Genomic DNA, 24,023 nt, shown 5'->3' with positions numbered 1-24,023 from the left:
CCCACTTTCTATATTGCTTGGAAGTGACATTCCAATTTCACTGGCCACTTCCTGCCACCCCCACCTCCCTAGTTTTAATGTCTGATAATGTATGATCTTAATTTCTTACTTTGCATCCTCTTTCCTGCCTTAGACAAATGTAGGCCATCCTTACCATATAACCTTTTATTGTTCCATACATGGTCCTAGCCTCCAATCTATCCAAAACCACTATCCTTACAACAGGTTGTGAGCCAGGAATTTAAATTATCTCTATGGCATAGCCTTTGATTTCCCTTTCAATGAACAGGTAATAGTTCTGAAAAGGCAATATTCTTTGCTATGTGTCTTATCTTCTCTCCTAGATGTATTAAATCTAGGCAAGAACAGCATATATGAAGTACTTGCTCATAATTCTTGAATATGTTTGCAGGGTCGGCACAGACAGGAAGGAACAGTGGCAGCAACAGCATGGGCTCCTGCTGCTCCTCTTGATCTCTCGTCAGGTCTGAGCCTGCACGGCTTGAGGTGTGGCATGTGAGACTGTTTAAGAAATCCTGCTCACCTGCACTTGCACACACCACAACGAACAATGTTGGTGGTGACTCCGAGCTGGCAGCCCCACTTGTTGATTGGCACCCAGGATGACTACCTTGCTAGCCCTACCCAAAAGATAGTCCTGCTGGACATATTATTTATTTATATTCTGCTTTCCAGGCACTTCAAAGGGGATTACATTTAGGTACTGTAGGTATTTCCCTGTCCATAGAGGGCACATGATCTAACTGCCTAATTCTCTTAAGACTTTTCTCCCATTCTTTGTCTATGGGAACATACCTTGATGATTCAGGCCCTAAATTTGTACCTAAGGCAATGGATGGTGAAGTGACTTACCTAAGGTCACAAGGAGCAGCAGCAGAATTTGAACCCTGGCTTCCCTGGTTCACAGCCTCACTGCTCTAACCACTAGGCTACTCCTCTCTGTCTGGTAAGAGGGCTCACCAAAAGAAGCCTCTGAGAACCTGAGCCACTACATCATCTGTTCGGCCATTCTTTCTTTTGAACCCCCAGACCAGTGCAAGGAAGGATCAGAAGTCCTCTGCACATGCTTATTATTATATGTACCCCTGGCAGGGATACACTCAAAACTATTCTAAAAATGATTTTTTTAAAACATGCAAACTTTAATGCAACTGAAAATCCACTTATGTAAATTATGTGTAGTCAATTAGTCTGCCCACATAACTCTTACATATGCACATAGATCCCAACTAAGCCTTTGAAAATTTACCTTATAAATTTATTTATTTATTTATTTAACAACTTTTAATATACCGACGTTCGTGAGGCACATCACGCCGGTTTACAAGTAACTCAGTTAAAGGAGGAAATTACAATGAACAGGGGGCCGGGGGATGGGAGCAGGCCAGAAAAGGGGGGGGGGGGGTAAGGGAGACAGGAAGAAGAGAGGGAAAGATAGGTAGCATGAGTGAGAGTATAAAAAACAACCGTTAACATAAGAAATAAAAGGAACTTATTTACAGAAAAAGGAATATTTACATTAGTGACAATTAGCATAGGATTGATTATATCGGACTAAATTGAACAATTTTGTAAAATTGTAGGAAGATAAAAGGGGAAGGGCGGGCAAGGAGAGGCGAAAGGGAAAGCCTTGGGAGGGGGGGAAAAGCCTAAGGAGGGGGGAAAAAAAGGCCTAAGGAGGGGGAAAAAAGGGAAAAAAGGGAAAGCCTTAGGAGGGGGGGGGAAAAGGGTGGGTGGGGTGGGGGGGATGGAGGCTGGGAATCTGAGTGGGGGGGGGGGGGGATTATGTGGGAATGTATAGGATTGGTTGGTTTCGGGGTAGATTATGTGGAAATGTTTAGGTTTGGTTGGTTTCCGGGTAGGCCTTTCTGAAAAGCCACGTTTTTATGCCTTTTTGAAGGTGGCCAGGCAGGGTTCAAGGCGGAGAAAGGTAGGGAGAGTATTCCAGAGTGAAGGGCCCGCTATGGTAAAGGCCCTTTCTCTCGTGGAGGTGAGATGGGCGATTTTGAGGGAGGGGGTATGTAGGGTACCTGCGTGGGAGGATCTGGTAGGACGGTTGGTTATGCGGAAGTGGGGTGAGTCCTTGAGCCAGGGGTTGGGTTTGTAGAGGAGGTTGTGTAGTATGGTGAGGGTTTTATACTGTATACGGAAAGAAATGGGTAACCAGTGAAGGTCCTTCAGTATGGGGGTGATGTGGTCTCTTTTTCGTGTGTTCGTTAGGATTCTTGCCATGGCGTTCTGCAGGATTTGTAGGGGTTTGATGGTCGACTCTGGAAGGCCAAGGAGGAGGGAATTGCAGTAATCCACTTTGGAAAGGATAGTGGTCTGCAAGACTAGACGGAAATCTTGTGTGTGGAGTAGTGGTTTTAGCTTTTTCATGATGTGAAGCTTGTAAAAGCCTCCCTTAAGAAGGGATTTAATGTGGGCTTTGAAATCGAGGCGCTGGTCAAGTTCGATGCCAAGGTCTCTGACAGTTGGAGATGAGACGTGGGGGGAGGATGTAATATTGGGGAGGGTAAGTTCAGGTTGATTAGATATTATGAGTATCTCAGTTTTAGAAGCATTGAGGGCAAGGTGGAGGTTGGAGAGGAGAGAATTGATGGATGTAAGATAGGAGTCCCATAGTTGAAGGGTTTCATTTAGAGTATTTTGGATAGGAATGAGGATTTGAACGTCGTCGGCATATAAGAAAAAGTTCAATCCTAGGTCAGAGAGCAGGTGGCAGAGGGGCAGTATATAAATATTGAACAGAGTAGAAGAGTAGAAGAGTAGAAGAGACATTAATGCGTACTGGACCCAGCACTGATGCTATTTTCCAGCCACTGACCACCTTCCTTTAACAGTGTCAAAGGTTTCACTGACATCCAGATAGATGGTTACCTCATCAAAAAATGTAGATACGTTTGACAAGGTTTTCCCTTTGGAAAACTATTTTGCACAGAATCCTTTAATTATATATTCCACTGGCTTCAAGGATTGCACTATGCTTTTCTTCAGTACAATTTCCATTATTTTGCCCACTGCTAATGTCAAACATGCCTGTAACTTTCTACTTTCTCTGTTCCTACTCTTGGCGGGGGGGGGGGGGGGGTGATACCATATCTGTGCTTCATCTGTCTATTGGAAACTCCTCTGTTTCTAATGATAACTTGAAGGACAGTCAGTACCTTCATGCGCTCCTACAATGTCCTGGGATGTATCCTATTAGCACCCATTGTTTACTTTTCATTGCACCAGTAGCTTCAATTACATTTTCTCAGAAAATAGTAGAATGTTTACTTAACAGACTCTTAAATATGCACCTCTCCAAGGCAGGATCCATGAAAAGGCAAACTAAGCATATGTCTATGGCTCAAAGTCAAGAAAAGGCTTGCAACCTGCCATATCTCCCACAGTTGGTAAGAAATTCCCACAAGGCCTGAGTCCAAGATAGATTTATCAACCAGGAAGGCTGGTTAAGAAATGCTGGTAGCTAGTAGTGCAATCCATCAGTTATCTGCCTTCCTCCCTAATAACAGACATTCCCCACTCCCTTCCACATGATTCCAATCCCTTCTCGGGCTCCCTGACTCCATGCCTACCTTTCCTGCTTCCTTGCCTCAAATCCTTTACTCCCTTCACCAGTGCAGACCTTGTCTTACTCTTCCTTTCCATGTACCTCCACAGGCCACTTACTTCCTTCTCATCTCTACTGAAGCAGACTGGGGAAAATGGTAAGAACCAGTCCCGAGTCTGATGATGGCCTGAAACAGGTTGCAAGTGAGCATGGGAACTAATCAAGCATGCACCCACAGGCTCCGCATTGGCCCTGGTGCCTCTTCCTGCTTTCTAAGTAGGAGGTAGGAGCCTGTAGCAAATGTTGATGCGATCTCCACAATTATTCATAACCTACTGCCACAGCTGCTGTACTCAGGACCAGCCTCAGCAACTTCCCCTGGGCTGTTTCAAGAGAGGTGAGCTGAGGAAACCGACCTGGACGGGGAATGAATTTTCACAGAGACGAGTAAATGGAAGTCAGTGGGAGGTGTAGCGGGAGGAAGTGAATGGAGAACATGAGGGGGAAGGGAGCAATAATATACTGTTTGCCTAGGGTCCAGTAAATGTTCATTCTTCTAATGTGAGTGCCAAGCAAAAGCTAATTATTCAAAATAATGACTTTATTCTCATCCTGTTCTTCATTAATAACACCCTTTCCATTAATTCTTATTCCTCTTTTAATCTTCCTCTTTTCATTTATGTATCTAAAGAAAGTTTAGCATCTGCCTTTACTGATGGGGCAATATACTTCTCCATTCTAGCCTTTACAGTCTAAGCACCTTTCCTGCCTCCCTTTGTTTCTTCTGGTAATTTTGCCTGTCCTCCTACTTCTGTGTCTGTATTTTCTAAATACCAACCATAGTCATTTCTTTATTCTCTTTCCTTTCATAATGTGTACCTACCATCACAATTTTCAAACATTCCTTTCATTGTTATCTATAGTTTCTCTGTTACTCTTAAATCCCATAATCATGACAAGCTTCTTTACTAGTCATTCATTTTCGGCAATTCAATCTTTGAACTCTATGACTTTGCTTCTAGCATTGTTCAGTCTTTATATTGAACCATACCTTATGGTGAACACTGGATCCCATGTTGCCCCCTACCATAACATAAAGAGAAGTTTAATATAGGTAAACTAGTTTTCAGATAAATGTTTAGTTTCTGCCTTATAATACTTTTACATAACATTACAAGTCTGATCAAATGTTGAAATATATTATAAGTCATAATATAAAGTTTCTTGCCTATGATAGAAACACCTTCCTTGATACATTTAAAACAATGCATAAAATAAAGGAATTGTACTTGCAACATCTGTGAGCAGAACTGCAAAAAGGCTCCAAAGAGGTTACGCAGATACAAGTAGCTGTGGCAAACCATAAGGAGACTCTTGCAAATGTGTAAAAAAAATCCCACTTCCCTCTACACAGAAATTGATTCCTCTTTATAATAAATTGTACCTAAATTCTCATCAAGAAAAGTAAAAATCATTCTATTCCTATATAGTTTTGCTTCCAATGGGATGTATTTCTACTGGGCCCACTCTTGTGAAGATGTGGAAAAAGTGGAGAAGGGAGATTAATATATGTTTTTACTTAACAGCAGTTTAGAGAGCCGTAGTCAGAAGCTAGCCAGCTAGCAAAGTTAGCCGGATAAACTTAATCAAATGAATATAGTCAGCTATCTTAAAGTTAGCCAGGTCTGCTCTTTGGCTGAAAACTGGAGTTAGACAGATAATGGCAAGTTAACTGGCCATCTCAGAGGTGGTCAGACGGGCAAGATTTTAAATCCTGGCATTTGGCCAGCTAAGTGCCAATGCACTGAATATGGACCTCTTAAAGCCTAGACACAGAAGAGACTAAGGATGTGTGGGAAAAAAAATCTCAGTTCAGTTGTATTTTGAGTTTACTTACCCCCATGATTCATTTTGCTTGGTTCAAATTAAATATCTCTTTTAGTTTTTTTGTTTTTTTTTAACTGGTACAGCTTGTACTGCAATCCCTACAACCACAGAGTTTTCAGGGGAGGTCGGGAGGAGCAGGAGAGTTCATGATGGAGTTGGGGGGGGGGGAGGGTGGAAAGAGGGAGACGGGATTAAGAAGGGGTCCCAGGGCCCCGATATTTCATTTTAAATTGTAGAAAGGAGCTGTGGCTGCTCCTTGAATAACAGAGGAGAAAGGGGGGCACCGGACGCAATGTCCGCAATCAGATTAAAGCCTTTAGTGGAGTGGGGTAGGGGAATCTGATTTTACTTTTAATTTTTTTTAGGTCACAGCTTAAACGGCCATTTATCCCACTGAATATCTGGCATACATTATCTGGTTAACTTTAACTCATCAATTTACTGAATAATAGCCTCTATGACTTTCTATAATAGCCTTATTAAGAAAGGGGCCAATTATAATGAAAACATTTTATAGTATTATGTAGCAAAGCTTTCCACTCCTACATATTTTACCAGCATTTAACCTTTTAAGAGCCTCCATTACTTCCAAAGCAGTCTCCAGTCTTTTGATGCTTCCACTACAGTTTAGGTGAATGTTATTGTTTTAGAAGCTCATGAATCCTCTCTATCTCTGTCTCCCCCTGTGACTTATATAATTCCTTATAAATAAATGTGTTAAAGCTTCAGCCATCCTTTTTGGGGAGTTTATCAGAAGATTCTCCATTCTACTTTCTCTAATTCCCCTATTTAACTTTTCTCATCTCAGTTGTTGTGCCAAAACTATGGAGGCTTATTACCCATCTCGAAAAGAACTGATTTTTATAGCTCCATCAGATATGCTAACTTACCATTCATCAAGATAATATATTGTGCTTTCAAACAGCAGAGTTCTCTGAACAGCACTTCCGTTCCTGTTCCCATGGACTGTCAGAACAACACTGAATGCACCAAAAGCCAGATAATAGTTCTGAGCTCCCAAATCTCTCTAAGGCATTTGGAAGGTCTGGCTGGAATGGAAGGGTTAGGGTTGCCTTTTGGACAACCTGGGGGTTCAAGGGTGTGTATGGAGTGGTGGCAATCGGCCTAAGAATCCTTATGCTTTTCATCATTATTTGCAGGAGCTTGGGGGAATCAGGCCACCAGGCCCAAATTTGGCCTCACTTGGGTGGGGGATTGGACCACTAAACCCGCTAGGCCTTTTTGCTTTTTGTGGGCAAAGAATATAGCCAGCTAATTCTGAAACCTAACCAGCAAAATTCAGACATTACTAGTTAGCTTTCACAGTTATTCAGGTAGGTTTACCCAACGCTTTTGTCTAAGATTTGGGAAACCTCCCCCACATACAGCATCTAAATCTCATCCAATTTGAAGTGTCTGAAAGGTAAAAGAAAGCAAATAAATAAATAAATAAATAAATAAATAAAATCTGCTGTCCTGGACAAGAAAATGGACAATAACTTCTTTCAAAAATAAAACCACAGAGCAAATCCCTCACTCAATAACCTAAGCTGCTGATCTAGGCGGCCCATTTTTCTACTGGACCACCAAGGTACTTTAGAGGTAAGGAGGCAGAGGTCTGGGGGACAGGGGAGCTCACTAGACACTAGGGAGTTTGTCTAAAGAATGGGGGGATGAGGGGATTGGATGCCATGAAGTGGGGAGAACCAAGGGGGTTATTTTATTAAAAGGGGAGGGATTTGGGCAGGAGGGTGGAGTGTCACCATGTGATACTTAGAGCCTTTTTTTTTCTTTTTCATTTCTTGATTTTTTTCTATGAGCCACCTCAACAGGAAGTTGAGGGTGTGTTGAATCTGCCCACACCCCTGGGGGATATTTTATACTATTACGGGGAAGGACAGTTTGGACTGCTGCCGGCCTCAAAGACCATGGTGACCCCGAGTGAAGGAGGCCACCATCACATACTGTTTTCCCTATCTCTGTGAGATTTTTTGCTCATGGAGTTTTTCCATGAGAAAAATATCATGGAGATACCACCACAATATTTTCTCATGGGAGAGGCTAAATATCACAGGAATGCCCCGTAATATTTTGCCCTTCCCATGATAAAATATCACAGCCATTAGATAGTAAGAGACAGGAACCTATAGTACCTGAATATAATCCGCTTTGAAGTACCAAAAGGTAGAATATAAATCAAATAAATAAATTAATAACATTTTTTGAGGATTTTCAGCTAGATGTTTACTTCACTGAATATTCTTACTAATGTAACCCTACCCTGGTGTGCCTGTCCTGCATGAATGGGGCCATAAAATAATTTTTTTAACTTTTTGGGGCAGCAACCCTGGCTAGCTCTTCTTTGTGCCCCTTTCCCTAGGGTGTGGATCCTTTTAGTTGGGGGGAAAGGTTTACTTTCAGGGCCTAGTGCAGGGGTGACTTCCTCCTTACTGAAATTTCCCTGGGAGGGGATAATCTCTTTACTGTGTGCTATGTGCCAAAAAAAACACGTTGGATGCACTGGGTCAGTGTCCAAAATAAAACTTTACTGTTCAGAAGTTGGGTGAATAATGATACAATAAATATGAATCCAGCACTACAGACTCTTTCTTTAGTTACAGTCATTATCCTCTATCTGTGCAGGAATCTTTTAAACAGGCAAGGGATCCATCCACCCTCCTGGATTAGGTAACGTGATGGTCCCAGGGGCAGGGTAACCCTAAGATGGTCAGATAAACCCCTTCCACAGATGGCCAAAATCTGTACATGCACAGAGAGTAAATCTTCTCACTCCCCAAGGGGTGAAGACTCTGGATGGCTGTCTTCAAAGATGTAGATAGTCTTTTACTCACAGTTAATAGATCTTCAGGATCTTTACTCTTGGTCTTTTTCCCTGTTCTTTTCCTGTAGGTATCTCAATTGTGTCGGATCCAATGTCCAAACAGCAGCTTAGGCTGTTTCTTGGCTCCAGACTGGAAGGAGGGTAAAAATCTTCCTGCTGGGCAATTAACCAAAAGTCTTTCTCATCCCCAAAAATATTAACACCAGCATTGTTCCTTGCAGCAGATCACCACCTCAAGGGTATGGCTTCCCTATCCCTGGGCATCCCAAATATAGGGTTCCCCATTCCCTGAATCCAGGAAAGACCCAGGTGTCCAGCAAGGCTCCTACTATGTAAAAGTCCAAAAAATCCAAAATATTCCCAGGACAACCACTCTGCACCTTGGGCGAAAAGTACAGCAGTGGAGCCCTTGACCCGCCCCGAAGGATCTCAGGCAGGATGGAGCTCAGGTCACCAGATAGGCCAAAAATGCAACTAAGGAAAACAATCTCCAACATTGCTCCAGAACTGCAACTTATACTCCCCCCCCCCCCCCCCCCCCCCCCCCGAAGCTGCTATATAACCTCACAGGATGGTAATATCCATCCCAGCACCCTCAATGGGAAGGGCTGTATTTCATGGTTCCTCCCCTGATTATTTCTTTCACTAATTGCTCCAATGGCATATCCCAGGTCTTAATGGTAACCAAAAATGGCTCCTGGTTACACTAGCTTGTCTGACTAAAGGATAACTTGTGTATTTCTGGGTTTTTGAAATGTGACCTCTTAGTTCATAGCCTGCTCTATTTGGTGTAACTTAAGTAGGCTTAGCATGCACATTAACTTTAGTTCATAGGCCCCTCAATCACCAAGATGTCTCTGTCCTTATGTGATATTTTATGTGGAGAATTAACAACAATTTAATGAAATACCATTACCACTTATACAATTTATCATTTGAGGGTCTGTTTAAACATTTAATTGAGCCAACGATAATTGCAGAAATAGATCAATTCCAGCCTCATTTGTATAGGATAAGACTGCTAACAGTCGACTTGCAATGCTACATAGATAATGCAAAATGTAAAAGTTGTTTTATGCATTTATAAAATGTTTGGGTTTACAATGTGAAACTTTAGTGGTGTAGCAGACCTTTTGAAAAATGAGACTAGCACAGTGAAATGAAATCCCTGCTGCTCATTGGGCCCTGCAAAAACCAGGTAATCAGATGTGCTTTCCACCCCAGGCTCTTAAAACACTCAGTTTTAACAATGATTAACATGATTTACTTCTGAACATGAATGATTGTTTCTATAAATTCAGATATTGAACTCACAGATCACTGGACTTCGGAATAAGTGTGCCAAGCTCCTTGATTCTGTAGTTAATGTTATATCTTCTTCTTCTTTCAACTGTTAGATACAAAACATAATTGACTGTTTATACAAAAAAAGGTTTGTACCATGAAAAATGTAAGCAGCACTTGATAGATTATAAAAGAAAGTGAAGCCTGTATACAAAGAGCAGAAATAGGTCAAACATTCAGAGACACCATTACGTAGGCATGAACATAAACTACCAAGCAAAACCTAAAACAGGCATCCTAATTTATTGGTAAAGTCTCGAAGTTGGATATTGTGACTAAAGATTCCTGATCTGCTTATTTTTAACATTTTTGATGTATAGAACAGACATACTGGGCCTTACTCAAGAAAGATTTATCCATGGGCACATAGTAGGGAAAAAAAGCCTTTTTTTCAATAAGTCCCATAGTGCCATCCATTGAACTGGTGGAGAACTGCAGCCAAGAAATTTAGTGAGAGGATTGACATTTCACAATAAAGGAAAACTGAGGGTATCATACCCCGAGCCATGGCTACCCAGCACTTTTCACCGGTGCCATTGTTGGTTACTGTGCACAAAATTTTATTTTTTGCTTTAAATATTAATGGTAGAGATTACATGAACTGTTTGGAAAAACAGAAGTGTATCCTTGTTTGCCTGAGCTCCAGTCAAAACTGAGAGAGATTTCCCTGAAATGAAGGCTTGGGTCAGTGTAGAGGCCAGTGACAATGCTGTACACTATCTTGCAAAAGACCTTGATTTAATTGCTCAGTCAGGACTTCTGCTTCCCTGGTCAGCTGGGGATACTGAGGAGGCAGTATTCATAGCTCATGAGGGAGCTACGGAAGAAAATCTCATGCTTGCAGGATGCTGGTCGAGTTTTGTTGCTGCAGTGACTGGATTTAAGATGGCTGTGCTCTGCTCCTCCTGAGGCTTCTTCTGGACTTCTTCTGGACTTTTTTTTTCACCTTCTCACTCTCTGTGGTCACTACCACTGGTGTGTCTAATGCTGCTGCCACTAAAGGATAGATCCTCACCGGTACCAGAGAAAGGGCTTTCTGCAGATCTGTTCAACACTATGGAACTTTCTGCCACTCAACATCAGTTTAGCAATAAATTTGCAAGTCTTCAGAAAACTATTGAAACCGTGACTTTTTGAAACTGCCTTCCCAACATAACACATATGGTGGCCCACCCCTTAACTAGGTGCTCTCGTAAGTTCAGTCTATGAGCTCAAAGTGTGTTACCACAGGTCAGAAATATATAGCACACAAAAGGTAAGGCACACAAAATAACATACATAGATGCAGAGATACCGTCCTAATACAGTTAGGGTGGGTTGCAGGGAATCAAAAATATACATCTAATAAGGGGCAAAAGATAAGCAGCATTAAGTATTTTAAGTTGCATTTTTAACTTAAAATACTTAATGCTGCTTATCTTTTCACCTTATTAGATGTATATTTTTGATTCCCTGCAACCCACCTGTATTAGAATGGTATCTCTGCATCTATGTATGTTATTTTGTGTGCCTTACCTTTTGTGTGATATATATTTCTGACCTGTGGTAACACACTTTGAGCTCTCTTGATGAAAAAGCATGAAATAAATAATGATGATGATGTTATAAAATTGTCTATAGAAATACATAACTGCCTCTAACATCCTATTCTCAAAATCCGTCTTTGAAAAGTACTTGATCGCTTGCAATAGATGGCTCATGGGAGTTTAATCTCAATCATGCAATAATCTTTTTTCTACATCCTAAATATCAATACGTAATTTAGTTACATATATGTCTAATTATATCCCTGGTGGTTGATGGTAATACTTTTACTTTATTCCAAAGTCCTCTTAAATATTTGTGATGTTGGGGGAAGACAAACGACAACAGACTCCACAAAATTAAACAACAAAAGATGAATTTAAAGGCTAGCAATTTTAGTAGCTATTTCTTTACAACAATAATTCCACTAAGATAGTGAAAAAAATAGTCTAAACAACTAAGGTAAATGAAGATGTAGTTGAAACAAACCTCTTGGTCATAGATTATGAGAAACACAATTGGTGCTGTGTTCAAGGACAAATAATTTTCCCCACGTAAACCTGCTGCTATTGATCAGCAATTCACATTGGCAGGTAGATTTGAAAAGCATTGCTCATGGAGAAACGGCCCCATACACACGTATGTGGACCTCACGTGAGCAACGTGAATTTTAAGAAGCCGGGAAGTATGAGCGTACATACCTGTGCACACATCAAGAATAAGGAGGCAGAAAAGGGATGCGGCATGGGCGATCCAGAGTGGGGGCCAAGACTTACATATGTAACCCCAAATTTTGCAAAGGCTGAACATGGCAACACGTGCCATGTTAGCTGCGTAACTTTACTATTGGTCCTGATGAGGCGCAAGCCTGGAGCTTTTAAGAGAGAGAGAGACAATATGGTACTCCTTTTCTCCCACTGTATAAGGGGTCACTTTCAACTCAGGATGAGTTCTTTTTGGGGGTGGTGTTACATTGATCTGCCTAAGGTGCAAGGGTCTGTAGTCCCTTGTAACACCGCCCCCCAAAACCCTTCCAGTGGGAGATATATAGAGTGCCAGATTCTCTGTCTCTCTCTCTCGCTCTCCCCAATATGGTCACTTGTATGTGTAAAGGCTGCACGCACATGTGCAACAGGAATATTTTAAATGATATAAGTGAACTTGCATGCATGATATAAAATTAAGTGTATCTTTGCTCGTGTGCTCAATATGCGCATTTATGGGCGCATGCCTGCTCCTTTTAAAATTTACCTGTGGGAGAATAACTTAAAATATAAGTGCATAATGGGCTTGCACACATGTATTTTATAATCAGTGCATGTACCCATCTGCAGGTTATAAAATATGCATACCTTTTCATAAAAACATACCTGCAAATGTTAGCATTTGTGCAAGTCCAAGCGTATGTTACATGAAATCATACATGCACGCATTTGTGCTAAACTATTACGAACATACACATGTACTTTTTTGGGGTTTTTTTTGTTACGACTGTGAGCTTCTTGTGCTTTTGGGGTGGGCTCATTTCAACATAACTTCTCCCACGCAGCAACCCAATTTTACCACCAGGGATGTCTACATATTAGCATCTTTAGTAGTTAAATTTGAACATATTTTATTCTGGTGACACAGTGCCTACCTAAGGAGAACCTGGAAGGACTTCAAGGCCCTCTACAACAGAGGATCACAATACCCATGTGGAGAATGTAAATAGTAATTATTAGATGGGGTGAGTATAGGGTGGGGCAGCTTTTGGGTGGCCAACAATGGATGGGGATGGGGTATTATGATTAATGGGATAATTGAGGAGGGAGATGAGTAGGGAGATGTTTGGGGTAGGGTGTTGAGGTGGGGTTTCAAGAGGGTGTTGGGTAGAAGTGGCTTGAAGGCACAATTGAGGGTAGGAGGTGTTTAGGCAATAGGCAGGAATGGGCTGGCAATGGAAGGGCAATTCTGGTTGAGAGTACGAGTGTATGCAACAAAGGGAGGGCAATAAGAAACAGCTGGCTTACAATTCCTATGTTTATGTCTGAATAAATTGCGTACCTCAAGAAGAAGGTCCAGGAGCTATACAACAAGGAGATGGAGTGGCTCATGCAGGTACAGGCCTGGGAGAAGCAGCATCAATGTAGGTTCATTACATAACCATCAGGGAGAGAAAGATACAAGTATTTTCTATGTCATGCATACACCGCTGGTCCCACTATTGCTCTTCCATTCTACAGGGCCCTGTCTCAGACTAATACTTCAAGCTAACTTTGTTCACACTAATTTAATGTTTGGCTATCCTCTGAATCACAGAAAGCCCTGTCATGAAGTAGTTCATGTTGGGCACTCACCAGACTTGCATTAAAATCTAGAGGATGTGACATCCTACTCCTCATACTGTTACCAGTCCAGCACCCATATAGCAGAAGCAGCATCCCAGCTGTTGACATCTTGCTATCTAGCCCACACTCCAACATATACCACCCACACATTGAACCATCCAGCAAGCCCCCATTTCTACTTAGGCATCATGTTTAAAAATACATCTTTATATTAGCTTTCGTATCACAGGTGACTCATCTATGGCCTGACCAATCCTTATAGAACATGGGTGTCTCATTCCTGGAAGCACTTACCATCTGCTCCACCTCTCCTGCTAATGCTATGCTCTGTCTAACTGCTAGTGGATTATGAACATCACACTCTGGAGCATATGAGATGTATTTACACACTGCTTCGGGCCTCTTTACAGTTAACACCAGTTCGGCTTCCCCATCCCCCTTTCATATTTAAGTTTATATTATAATTAGTTTTAATTTTTTTTTTAAGTTACATTTTTGATAAATTAAACTTCATTGCTGTGTGTGTCTCTTTTCTGTTAGATGCTTGTGTTGGTCCTTTTCCACCCCTAGACACCCACACACTGCCATGCATGTAGGTATCCATGCAGATCTGTTCGTTATTCTCATTCCTCCACTCAGGTAATGTTGCAGCTGCCTGCATGTACCTTTTATTTAAGACGGTGTACAGAATATATCTACATCCCCTGAATGAACTTCCTGTATTGGACACAACACTGCAGAGAGGTTTATCAACATTGACCTCTTGGCACAGGGCTTCTCAAACAATGAGTTAGAATGCAATAGAAGTCACTAAAACTTCTCTGGAGGGTGGGGAAGGGACCTGAGCATCAGATGCCAGAAGTCTTAACACAACAGCAACATGAATATTAGAAATCAGCGTGTGTTCTGTGAACCAGTGCACACTCACAGGCCCTTACAAGGGTTTCAGTTTTGCAAAGAATCCCTTTATGGGGAAGGAATGGGGTCACTGCAGAGTCTGTGAGTTTGCACTGGCTCAATTGGTTGTTTCAGATTTCAAATACTAATGCTGCTGGCACTTGTAGATTACCGTTAGGCTTAAGACCATGCATGAAAGGAGAGGGAGATTCAGTGTGCTAGGGCTGCTGGAGATTGCCATGGCTACTTTCTCCTCATCTACTACATAAGCTCCCGATACTACAGAAATAAGTCAAAACCTTGGCCTGCCATACCTGCTCAATAGATGTTATGCATCTTCAGCCCTGGGGCTTAAGAAGAATCTTGCAGCCGCCCATGGAGAGGAGCTTTTAATAGAAGGAGTTGTTTGAAGAGAGAAATCATAGACTGGAGAGGTTTGAGGGTTATATCAGCAATAGAGAGTACAAGAAGGGATATGAAAGAATGGCTTCATAAGTGATAGGACCTAGGAGGTTCATTGGAAACAAAGAAGAGGAATATGAGAGTAGGGTTGGAGGTGAGGGGAAAGTTAACAGCTAGGAGATGGAAGATGAGGTCTGAGATAGAGGGGACTACAGAGGGAAAGGTTGAATTATGAGAAGGCCTTGAGGAGGAAAGGATTTGAAGGGCACAATGAAAAGGTCTGAAGGGGAGCAGGATGGGAGAGGAGCAGGAGCTTATTAAAGGGGTGATGCTGGAGTAACAGTGGTTGAGAGAGTGGCTATTCTGGATTAGAGGAGGTGCTCTGCAGGGGATCAAATGTATAGTGATGAAGAAGAGAGTGGAGAGTGGAATGAATGCTGGGGTAGGATAGCATCCCGGCTATTTCCTCAAGATTTCCTTTTGATCAAGGTGCATGTGATATAAAGACAAGCAAACATGGTGGGACCTTAATGACATAAATGGCAAAACCCATTGTTTTCCTATTCAAAAGAATAAAGATTTGTAAGCAGCCCTGCCACTATCACAGGTATATTCAATGGTTAGAAAAATCTGGAATGCCTCCCCAGTGGTAACAGCAATGCATAGGGATCCAGGGACAAACACGAAGTGGCTCTTTCCAATATTGCACATTTAATAATATAGACGAGGTGTCATATAGAGGTGCTGGTAAGAGCAAACGTTTTCTGAAGCAGGCTGCCGCTGCAAGTTTAACTTAAGCTCTTCAATGTGTCACAACCTTCAGATGTGAAGGAAAACAAGATCAGTACTTATATTCCTACAGAGAAGAAGATCCACGTGGATGACAACAGGTATCTAAAGCATGAATAGCAACACTGCAAAGCTTTTCCTTGCACCCATAGTCTATCCTCCTTGTAGTACCCAGCTTTCCTTCACATGACTCCCATGTTCCATCTGGTAATACCTTCATAAACCTATCCACACTATACCTGTGAAAGAAAACCCATCTTTCAATGATGCTTTGTCCAGTGTTCTACCATACATGTAGGATCATGCACTATTCGGGCAACATATGACATAGTGAGGGCAAAGGTAGCGCCGGCGCCATTTTGAAGATTGGCAATACGGCCCGCGTGCAGGAGGTCGCTCCCGGACCCCCGCTGGACTTTTGGCAAGTCTTGTGGGAGTCAGGAGGCCACCCCCAAGCTGGCCAAAAGTCCCTGGGGGTCCAGCGGGGGTCCAGGGGCGATCTCCAGCAGGCGTGACGTTGGGAGCCAGGAAACAAAATGGCGCCGGCGCTACCTTTGCCCTGTCACATGATAAGGGCAAAGGGCCACCGGCGCCATTTCTCAACGCAGTCGTGGCTAGAGAGAGAGGGAGATCGCGTCGGGACCCCCCACTGGACCCCAGGTAATTTAAAACATTTTAGGGGGGTTCGGGAGGGTGGGGGATTTCTTTTAAAGGTTCAGGGTGGGTTTTAGGGTTTTTTTGGTGTGCCGGTTTTCCCGCCCTCCCCCGATTTACGATTTTTAACGATATTTTAAAAAAAACATGACGATAAGATTTCCCTCCCCCCCCCAGCCAAAATCGATCGTTAAGACGATCGATCACACGATTCACACCTCTAGGGACTACAGCCCTGCCGGGCATATCAGCTCACTACTGCCACCTCTGGTGGTTTCAAAAACCTGTTTAATAAAAGAACTAATGTGTGTCTGTCTCCATACTCAAGCCTAGCCGGTGGTCCCTCTCGGGATATCTTCCCGGGTGCGTGGTCATCTGCCACCGGCCCAGGGATCCACCCACAACTATATCAGATTCATTACAGATTGCTACTCCTTAGCAAGACGATATCTGAGACACTACAAGATTGCTGACTCCTCCTCCTTTAGGAGCCATTAATAACAGTTTGCTCTTCCCACTAGACAGCAGACTCCTAACAGATTGCTAACTCCGCAGTCTAACTATCTCAAACACTAACAGATTGCTAACTCAGCAGTATAACTCCTAACAGGCGCATGTATCTATATGCCTAATTTTAGGCTTGTATGTGCCTAGCAGCGTAAGTCAGCTTATGGATATGCAACTGCCTGTATTTTATAACAGTCGCACGTCCAGTCAAGGACCAGTTTCACCAGTTTATCCACCATTTAGCCCATTGTTCTGCTAGATCCTAGGGTTGTCATTATTTTCAAATGAATTTAAAAAAATGTGAGTAATAAAGGTAATTTGTTTCATTTGGGGCGACCCAAAATGAATTGGGTGCCCTCCCCCTAAACCAAATGAACCTTATCTATTGCATTGATTTGAAATGAATGAATTGGACCTCGGCCTAGACTCAAGGCTGGGGCCTCACCTAGGGCATAGGCCGAGGTCCAAAGCAGGGGCCGCTGCCTACACCCAAGAGCAACACTGGCACCTCCAAGGCCAGAGCCTTGCCTAGCACATAGGCCGAGGCCCAAGGCAGGGGCCACACCCTAAGCCTGAGCACAATAATAGAACCTTGACCTAGGTCTACGCCCAGGCACAAAGCTGGGGGCCATGCCTAGGGCATAGGCTTAGGCCCAAAGCAGACACCACAGCATAGGCCTGAGCATGAAAATAGGGTCTCGTCCTAGGCCTGAGCCAATGCCGGGGCCTTGGGAGAGAAATGAACCCCTGAATAGGTTCTTACCTGATTTATTGGGTTTCTGAAGGCAAGGCCGGGCCTCGGCCCTGGACCAATGATGCAGCCCAGCCTGGAGGCTGGGTACTGATGCCTGGGCCTTGGCCTAGTCCAGAGCCCAGGCCAGGTCCGACATCATAGCCTGACCTGGATGCCATGTCTCAGTGCCGGGCCCTCAACTCGGACCTAGGCCTGATGCCGGGGCCTTGCAGCTCTGTGGTTGTCGTTTTCTTCATCTTCTTTCTTCTGATGCCATGCACTGGGGTTGTGCTGGAGTTAATTAACTCTGGCGCATTCACCCCAGCAGATGGTGCCATTTTGATGGACAGCAATTGAACAGGGCTGGGCCTAGGCCTTGCTGGAAGATCCCCACCAGACTGGGTAAGTGGGGGTTGGGTGATCCTGGCCCTGGCATATTTCTGGGTGGGTGGGAGGCCTTAGAAGGCATTTTTTATGGCCATTTTGGGGGTAGAAGGGGTTAATGTTTGATTCATTTTTTTACCATGAATGAAACAAATCAAATATTCCATGAATTGAAATTAATGGAAAAAAAAATCTCCTGAAAACGAACCAAAAATCAAAATTTCATTTTTTCCCATGCACATCCCTACTAGATCCTCCCAAGCCCCCTGCTTCTTTATCCTGCATTCTACCCAGCTACCCCGAACCCCTCAAGCCCTCACAGATGCCTGTAACTTTTTTTTTTAATTGACACCTCCTCGATAGCAGAATTTACTATGTGCATAAGTATTTGCGCGCACATCTCTTGCCCTGCCCTGTAATTCCCATACCCTGCCCACTCTACACCAACACCATGCCCTTTTTGGCTAATGCAAAATATTCATGCATTGGCACTTGTGCACGTATCTGCCCACCTTATATAAAATCGGTGGACATCTGCAAGTGTCAGATACATGCCCATCTTCTGATTTTGGTGCCATAGCCCCATCAGCTGTGTATGACATGCTGCCTCCATGGACGTAGCCCTCACCAGCCATGGAAGCACCACTACCCTGGATGGCACCATCCCAGGCCAGAGTGCTTGCCCCCTAAGTCACTCCATCTATTCTTCTGCCATTGCCTATAGTGGTTCAACCTCTACTTGTCACCACCACCTGCAGCACGCAATCAGCAGTATCATCACCACCACCAGAGAGATGATTTTTACTCCCCAAGACCATAGATGGCAGAGGAGGATAAACCCACCACTGCTGTTGGCCCATCCCTGAAGATGCCTGAGAGCCTTCCAGGCCCTTCCAACAGCTATCTTGATGAGCCACTGCTCCCAGGTCCTGGGCCTTCTGAGGGCAGAATAAGCTTCACTAGAACCCCGCTGTGGAGGAGCATAAGACTGGGCAGGCCAAGGCAAGAAATCTTCTCCCACCCCAAAAAAGGGTCTAGCCAATGAAGCTCAGAAATCTTTGAATTTATTCAGCATCACCTTCACCTAATTAATCTTTGAATATCCTGTAAATAAATGTCCCTTCAGCATCTAAAATGCCTTTGTATCAGAGTGTTCCTTTCATGTATAGTCTGCTGTTGAGTCTAGAAATGTATCTTCTGCAATTCTGTCTGACTCAGGTCATGTGCCTCTTCCGCCTCCTCTTCATCTAGATGATCTTGTAGAACCTCTGGAGGAGGCAGGCCTCTGATTTTGGCCAGATTATGAAGCATGCAGCAGGATAAAAAGATCTCACAGACCTTAGTGAAGAAATGTATTTTGAGTAAGCCAAAGGTTCTCTCAATGACTCCCCTGGTATGCCAGTGGGCCATGTTGAGGAATATCTGCTGTGGTTTGAGGGGGATCATGAGCAAGGGTTAGAGTAGATATCTTCTATCACCTGTAGGAGAGAAGTCAGAGAAGAGCAGAGTTAGCTTCTCTTTACTGTTGGGAAGGGTGAATAGTTTCCAGGTCAAGGGTGGAGCGGTCATCCTGGGCCAATGCTGTAAGTCCATCTAGACATGAGGGAAACCAAAAGAAGAGATTAGTAGCTGTATGATGGTAGCTATAAGTGCATTCCTACCTAGAAGCCAGCCCCCAGTGATGTGCCCTTCCTGGAAGCGGTCATGAATTCTTGACTGTGAGAGGATGGAGACATGACTGGAATCCGAAAACCTGGGCATAATGTCCAATTTGGTGCCCTTGGTGTTGCAGACCACCTGGATATTGAGGAAGTGGAAGTCCTTGTGTTTGTGGTAAGTTGCCTCATTGTATCCTGGTGCCTTTTTAGGGTCATGAATGCAATTGATATCCCAAGTCAGAGGGGAAGCATTAGATTGGTATAACTCAGTCATTATTTGCTGCTGCTGTTGCTGTCTGTTCTGAGGGAAAGATATGTATTGGTGTGTTTTCCTTTTAAAATCGACTCAAAGTATCTTTCTTGAAGTCAAGCTCTATTGCAAGTGTGTCATTGTTTCATTACAAGCACTTTGTATATATTTTGTCAATGTTTTATGTTGATATCTATACATGTTATAAAAACATAACAATACAGAGAGTTTAGAAGCGGTGTGAATGAGGCATGATCGACAAGGGCAATTGAAAAATATATGTGTGTGTTATGAAAATTTTATTTTTTTAAATATTTTTGAATAGTTTTGATATTCTTTGCCATTGTGTAATAAAACTTGCAACATTAATCATCTTTCAAATCATTTAAAACATTAGTGGTGTTACTTACCCTATTTTAGGTTTCTCTGACGCCCCGCCCACGGGCGTCCCAGGCACGGGCCTGCTCACCTTCATGGTTCCACAGCGGGTCCTGGGACTACCTCCCTCGCGGTAGTTGCCAGTTCTGCCAGGCCTCTGCGTCCTGCGGCAGCAGTTGCTGGGACTTCCACTGTGTGCCAGGCCTCACGCCGAGGCTCGGCGTCCTCTGCCATGTTAGCCATGCCCCTATGCACGCGTGCACGCGGACCACTCGGACTCATTTAGGGCCAAGGGCGGGTCTTAGCTCCATGGTGCGCCCTGATTGATCCCTCGATATAAAGAAGTTCCTGTCTCTGCTTCCTTGCCTTGGCAATTGGGTCGGTTTGTTCTAAGATTTTCTCTGCGCCTGTTCCTGCTCTTGCCTGTTCCTAGTCTCGTTCCAGGATCCTTCTGTTCCAGTTCTGTTCCAGACTTGTTCCTGCATCCTAGTTCCTGCGTCCTGCTTGTTCCTGTGTTTGTCTGTCTGTCTACCCAGGTAGTACCCTCGGACTTTCTTACCGGTACTGACCTCAGCTTGCTCATGACCTGCCTGCCTGCCTGCCTGCTGCCTGCCTCAAAGACCTCAGCTTACTCCTGACCTACCTGCCTGCCTGCCACCTGCCTCAAAGACCTCAGCTTGCTCCTGATCTGCCTGCCTGCCTGCTGCCTGCCTCAAGACCTCAGCCTGCCTTTGACCTCATCTGACCTCCGGTACCTGACCCCTGCTTTACTGACCATTCTTCGGACTGACCTCTGGATCTTGACCTTGCCTGCCTGACCCTGTCTCCAGATTATGGCTCTGTTCCTTGCCTTGTCATCACCAACTCTTTTCTGGTTCTCCTTGTTCCAACCAGTCTCCAACTTTGAACCCGATCATGCTCCCCCTGTGTCCGTGGGCACGCTGGACTTCCATTCTCTCAGGAGACCCTGTGAGGCCCACCTGAGTCCAAGCGGCCCGGGTCCCTATGGGTCCTCCTGGGGGGACCTTGGGCTTCCAGTGGTGAAGCTCTTCACAGCCTCTGTCTCCTCCAGTGCTCCACCCCATGGGGGCATTTACCTCCTGTTCCCTTTCAGAAGGCATTCCTTCACTGTCCCAGATGAAGGGTCCACCCCCGAGTGCAACAGATTGCCAAGGCCATGGACTCGGTGGAGTCTCCCACCTCCAGGGCCCTACCAGAACTGGCCGCCACAGTGAAACAACATCATCAAGCTTTAGAGATGCTGGCCTCTTCGGTAGAAGAGCTGCGCTCTCAATTACAAGTTACAGCCATGGCCATCCCGGTGGGCCTTTCGGCCACTATGCTTCCCAAAGCAACTTTGGCACTTCCTGCACCCGTCAGGTATAATGGGGATCCATGCTCCTGTTGTGTCTTCCTTAATCAGTGCTTTATGCAGTTCGTGCTACAACCCTCATTGCTTTTGAAGGAGATCACTAAAGTTACCTTCATTCTGTCCCATTTGGAAGGGAAGTTTCTGACATGGGCCTCTCCCTTATGGGAAAGGTCTGACCCCCATCCTCTCCAAGCTATCTGACTTCATTGCTCTCTTCAAGCAGACCTTCGGAGACCCAGGTCGCAATCGCTAGTCATAAACTTACTCCACCTCCGTCAAGGGTCAAGTACCCTCTCCAAATACACAGTGGAGTTCCAGACCTTGGCCACAGAACTTGGGTGGCAAGAAGATTGTCTGCAAGCTGTCTTCCTAGATGGACTCTCCTGTGCTCTGAAAGATGAGCTCTCTGTCCGTGAGACTCCCATATCTCTAGAAGACTTGATCTCCCTTGCCGGGAGGATTGATCATCGCCTCCAGCAAAGATGTAAAGGCTCCACGCCCTCCTCCAGTATGCCCCACAAGTGCCACCTGCACTCCAGTGAAGCCTCCTGCACCACCACCTTCCTCCATGGTAAACCTATGGAGGTGAATCGTGGGCGATTGTCTCCAACCAAAAATCTCCGTCAGCGAAAGGAGGGTCTCTGCCTTCACTGTGGCACTTCTGGACATTGTCTGCAGTTTTGCCCCATCTGTCTGGGAAACTGCAATGCCTGAGCCCAGCGGGGGTCCCGAGCTTGGATGCAATTGTTTCTGGCCCTCAACTCTTGCTTCCTGTATCCCTGGGCATCAAGGCCCACACCTTTATGACCACTGCTCTCATCGATACCGGAGTGAGTAGTAGCTTCATTATGGACGACATCATCAAACTCTTGAAAATACCTCTCCAAGCCCTAGAGGTGAGTCTTTGTATTGCCTCCATCCAGGGGGAACATCTTCCAGGTCTCATTACTCACCAGACAGTGGCTATCCATCTCCCTCCATGAGGAAGAGACATCTTTCTATGTTCTAAAATGCTCAACTCACCTGGTAATCCTGGGGCTACCCTGGTTCCAGGTCCACAAATCTCAATTTGATTGGCAGTCCCTGCAGTTGGTACAGTGGGGCCCCAAATGCCAAAAGACTTGTCTGCACCCGGTATCCCCCATGATACCCGTCTTGAAATCAGGTACCCTTCCAGGGTTACTTCCGCAGTATTCTGACTTCAGTGATGTGTTCTCTAAGCAGAAAGTGGATACCCTGCCTCCATTATGCAAGTTCAACTGTCCTATTGAACTTCTGCTGTTGGAAACAGGATGCTGGGCTTGATGGGCCCTTGGTCTGACCCAGCATGGCAATTTCTTATGTTCTTATGTTCTTACTATGCCTCCCAAAGGCAGAACCTATCCATTGTCCCAGCCTGAGACTCAGGCTATGTCAGAGTATATTAAAGAAAATCTAGAGAAAGGCTTTATCCGCCCATCGGATTCCCCCGCAGGAGCGGGGTTCTTCTTTGTGAAGAAAAAGGATGGTGGACTACAACCCTGTATTGATTACAGGGGTCTTAACGTGATAACTCATAAGGATCGATACCCGCTACCCCTCATTAGAGAACGGTTCAATAGCCTCGAAGGGACACAAATCTTTTCCGAACTGGACCTGAGAGGTGCATACAATTTGGTATGCATCCAACCTGATGACATTTGGAAGATGGCATTTAATACCAGAGACGGCCACTACGAATACGTGGTAATGCCTTTTGGGCTATGTAACGCTCCAGCCGTCTTTCAATGCCTCATGAATGAAATCTTCCAAGATCTTCTGTACAATTTCGTAGTCGAATACCTCGACGACATTCTGATCTTCTCTAAGGACATAGAATCCCACCGAGAACATGTCTGCATCGTCCTCCAACGTCTGAGAGAGAATCATTTGTATACAAAACTGGGAAATGTCTGTTTGAGCGTAATCACTTACCCTTTCTAGGATACATCATCTCTGATCATGGATTCTCAATGGACCTGCAAAAGGGTGAGGGAATCCGCGACTGGTCTCACCCATTATTACTGAAGCTTCATTGTGAATTACTCCTCCATAGTTGCCCCACTCACTGCTATGACTTGGAAAGGGGTCAACACCCAAGTTTGGACACCTAAAGCAATTGCTGCCTTCCAGAGGATTAAAGAAGCCTTCAGCTCCGGTCCCTGTCTCTTTCATCCGGATCCCAAATGTCCATTTTTGTGGAGGTTGACGCCTCAGCAATCAGCGCCAGAGCAGTTCTGAGTCAACACTCTCCCACGGGAAAGCTAATCCCCTTCTTGTTTTACTCTCATAAGTTTTCCCCCACGGAACAACATTACACCGTTGGTGACCATGAACTCCTTGCAGTCAAACTAGTGCTTCAAGAGTGGCGTTCCTGGTTGGAAAGGGCGAACATAAGTTTACAATCTTCTCTGACCACAAGAACCTCGAACATCTCAAAGAGGCTCAACTTTTGAACCCCGTCAGGCCCGATGGGC

At 44.4% G+C, this 24,023-nt stretch overlaps 1 protein-coding gene across 4 annotated transcripts in view; it reads right to left on the bottom strand.

Moving 5' to 3' along the window:
- Nucleotides 1-24,023, bottom strand: part of TFEC (transcription factor EC) — a 258,336-nt gene that overhangs the window by 14,912 nt on the left and 219,401 nt on the right. For all 4 annotated transcript variants that reach the window (XM_029616393.1, XM_029616391.1, XM_029616394.1 and 1 more), the window contains one exon: nucleotides 9,621-9,696. In XM_029616393.1, coding sequence (XP_029472253.1) covers nucleotides 9,621-9,696 — 76 coding nt within the window. The remainder of the gene's footprint in view (nucleotides 1-9,620; nucleotides 9,697-24,023) is intronic.

The sequence above is a fragment of the Rhinatrema bivittatum genome, chromosome 9, assembly GCF_901001135.1.
Source record: "Rhinatrema bivittatum chromosome 9, aRhiBiv1.1, whole genome shotgun sequence".
Lineage (NCBI taxonomy): Eukaryota > Metazoa > Chordata > Amphibia > Gymnophiona > Rhinatrematidae > Rhinatrema > Rhinatrema bivittatum.
This window is presented reverse-complemented; position numbering and strand designations above follow the sequence as displayed.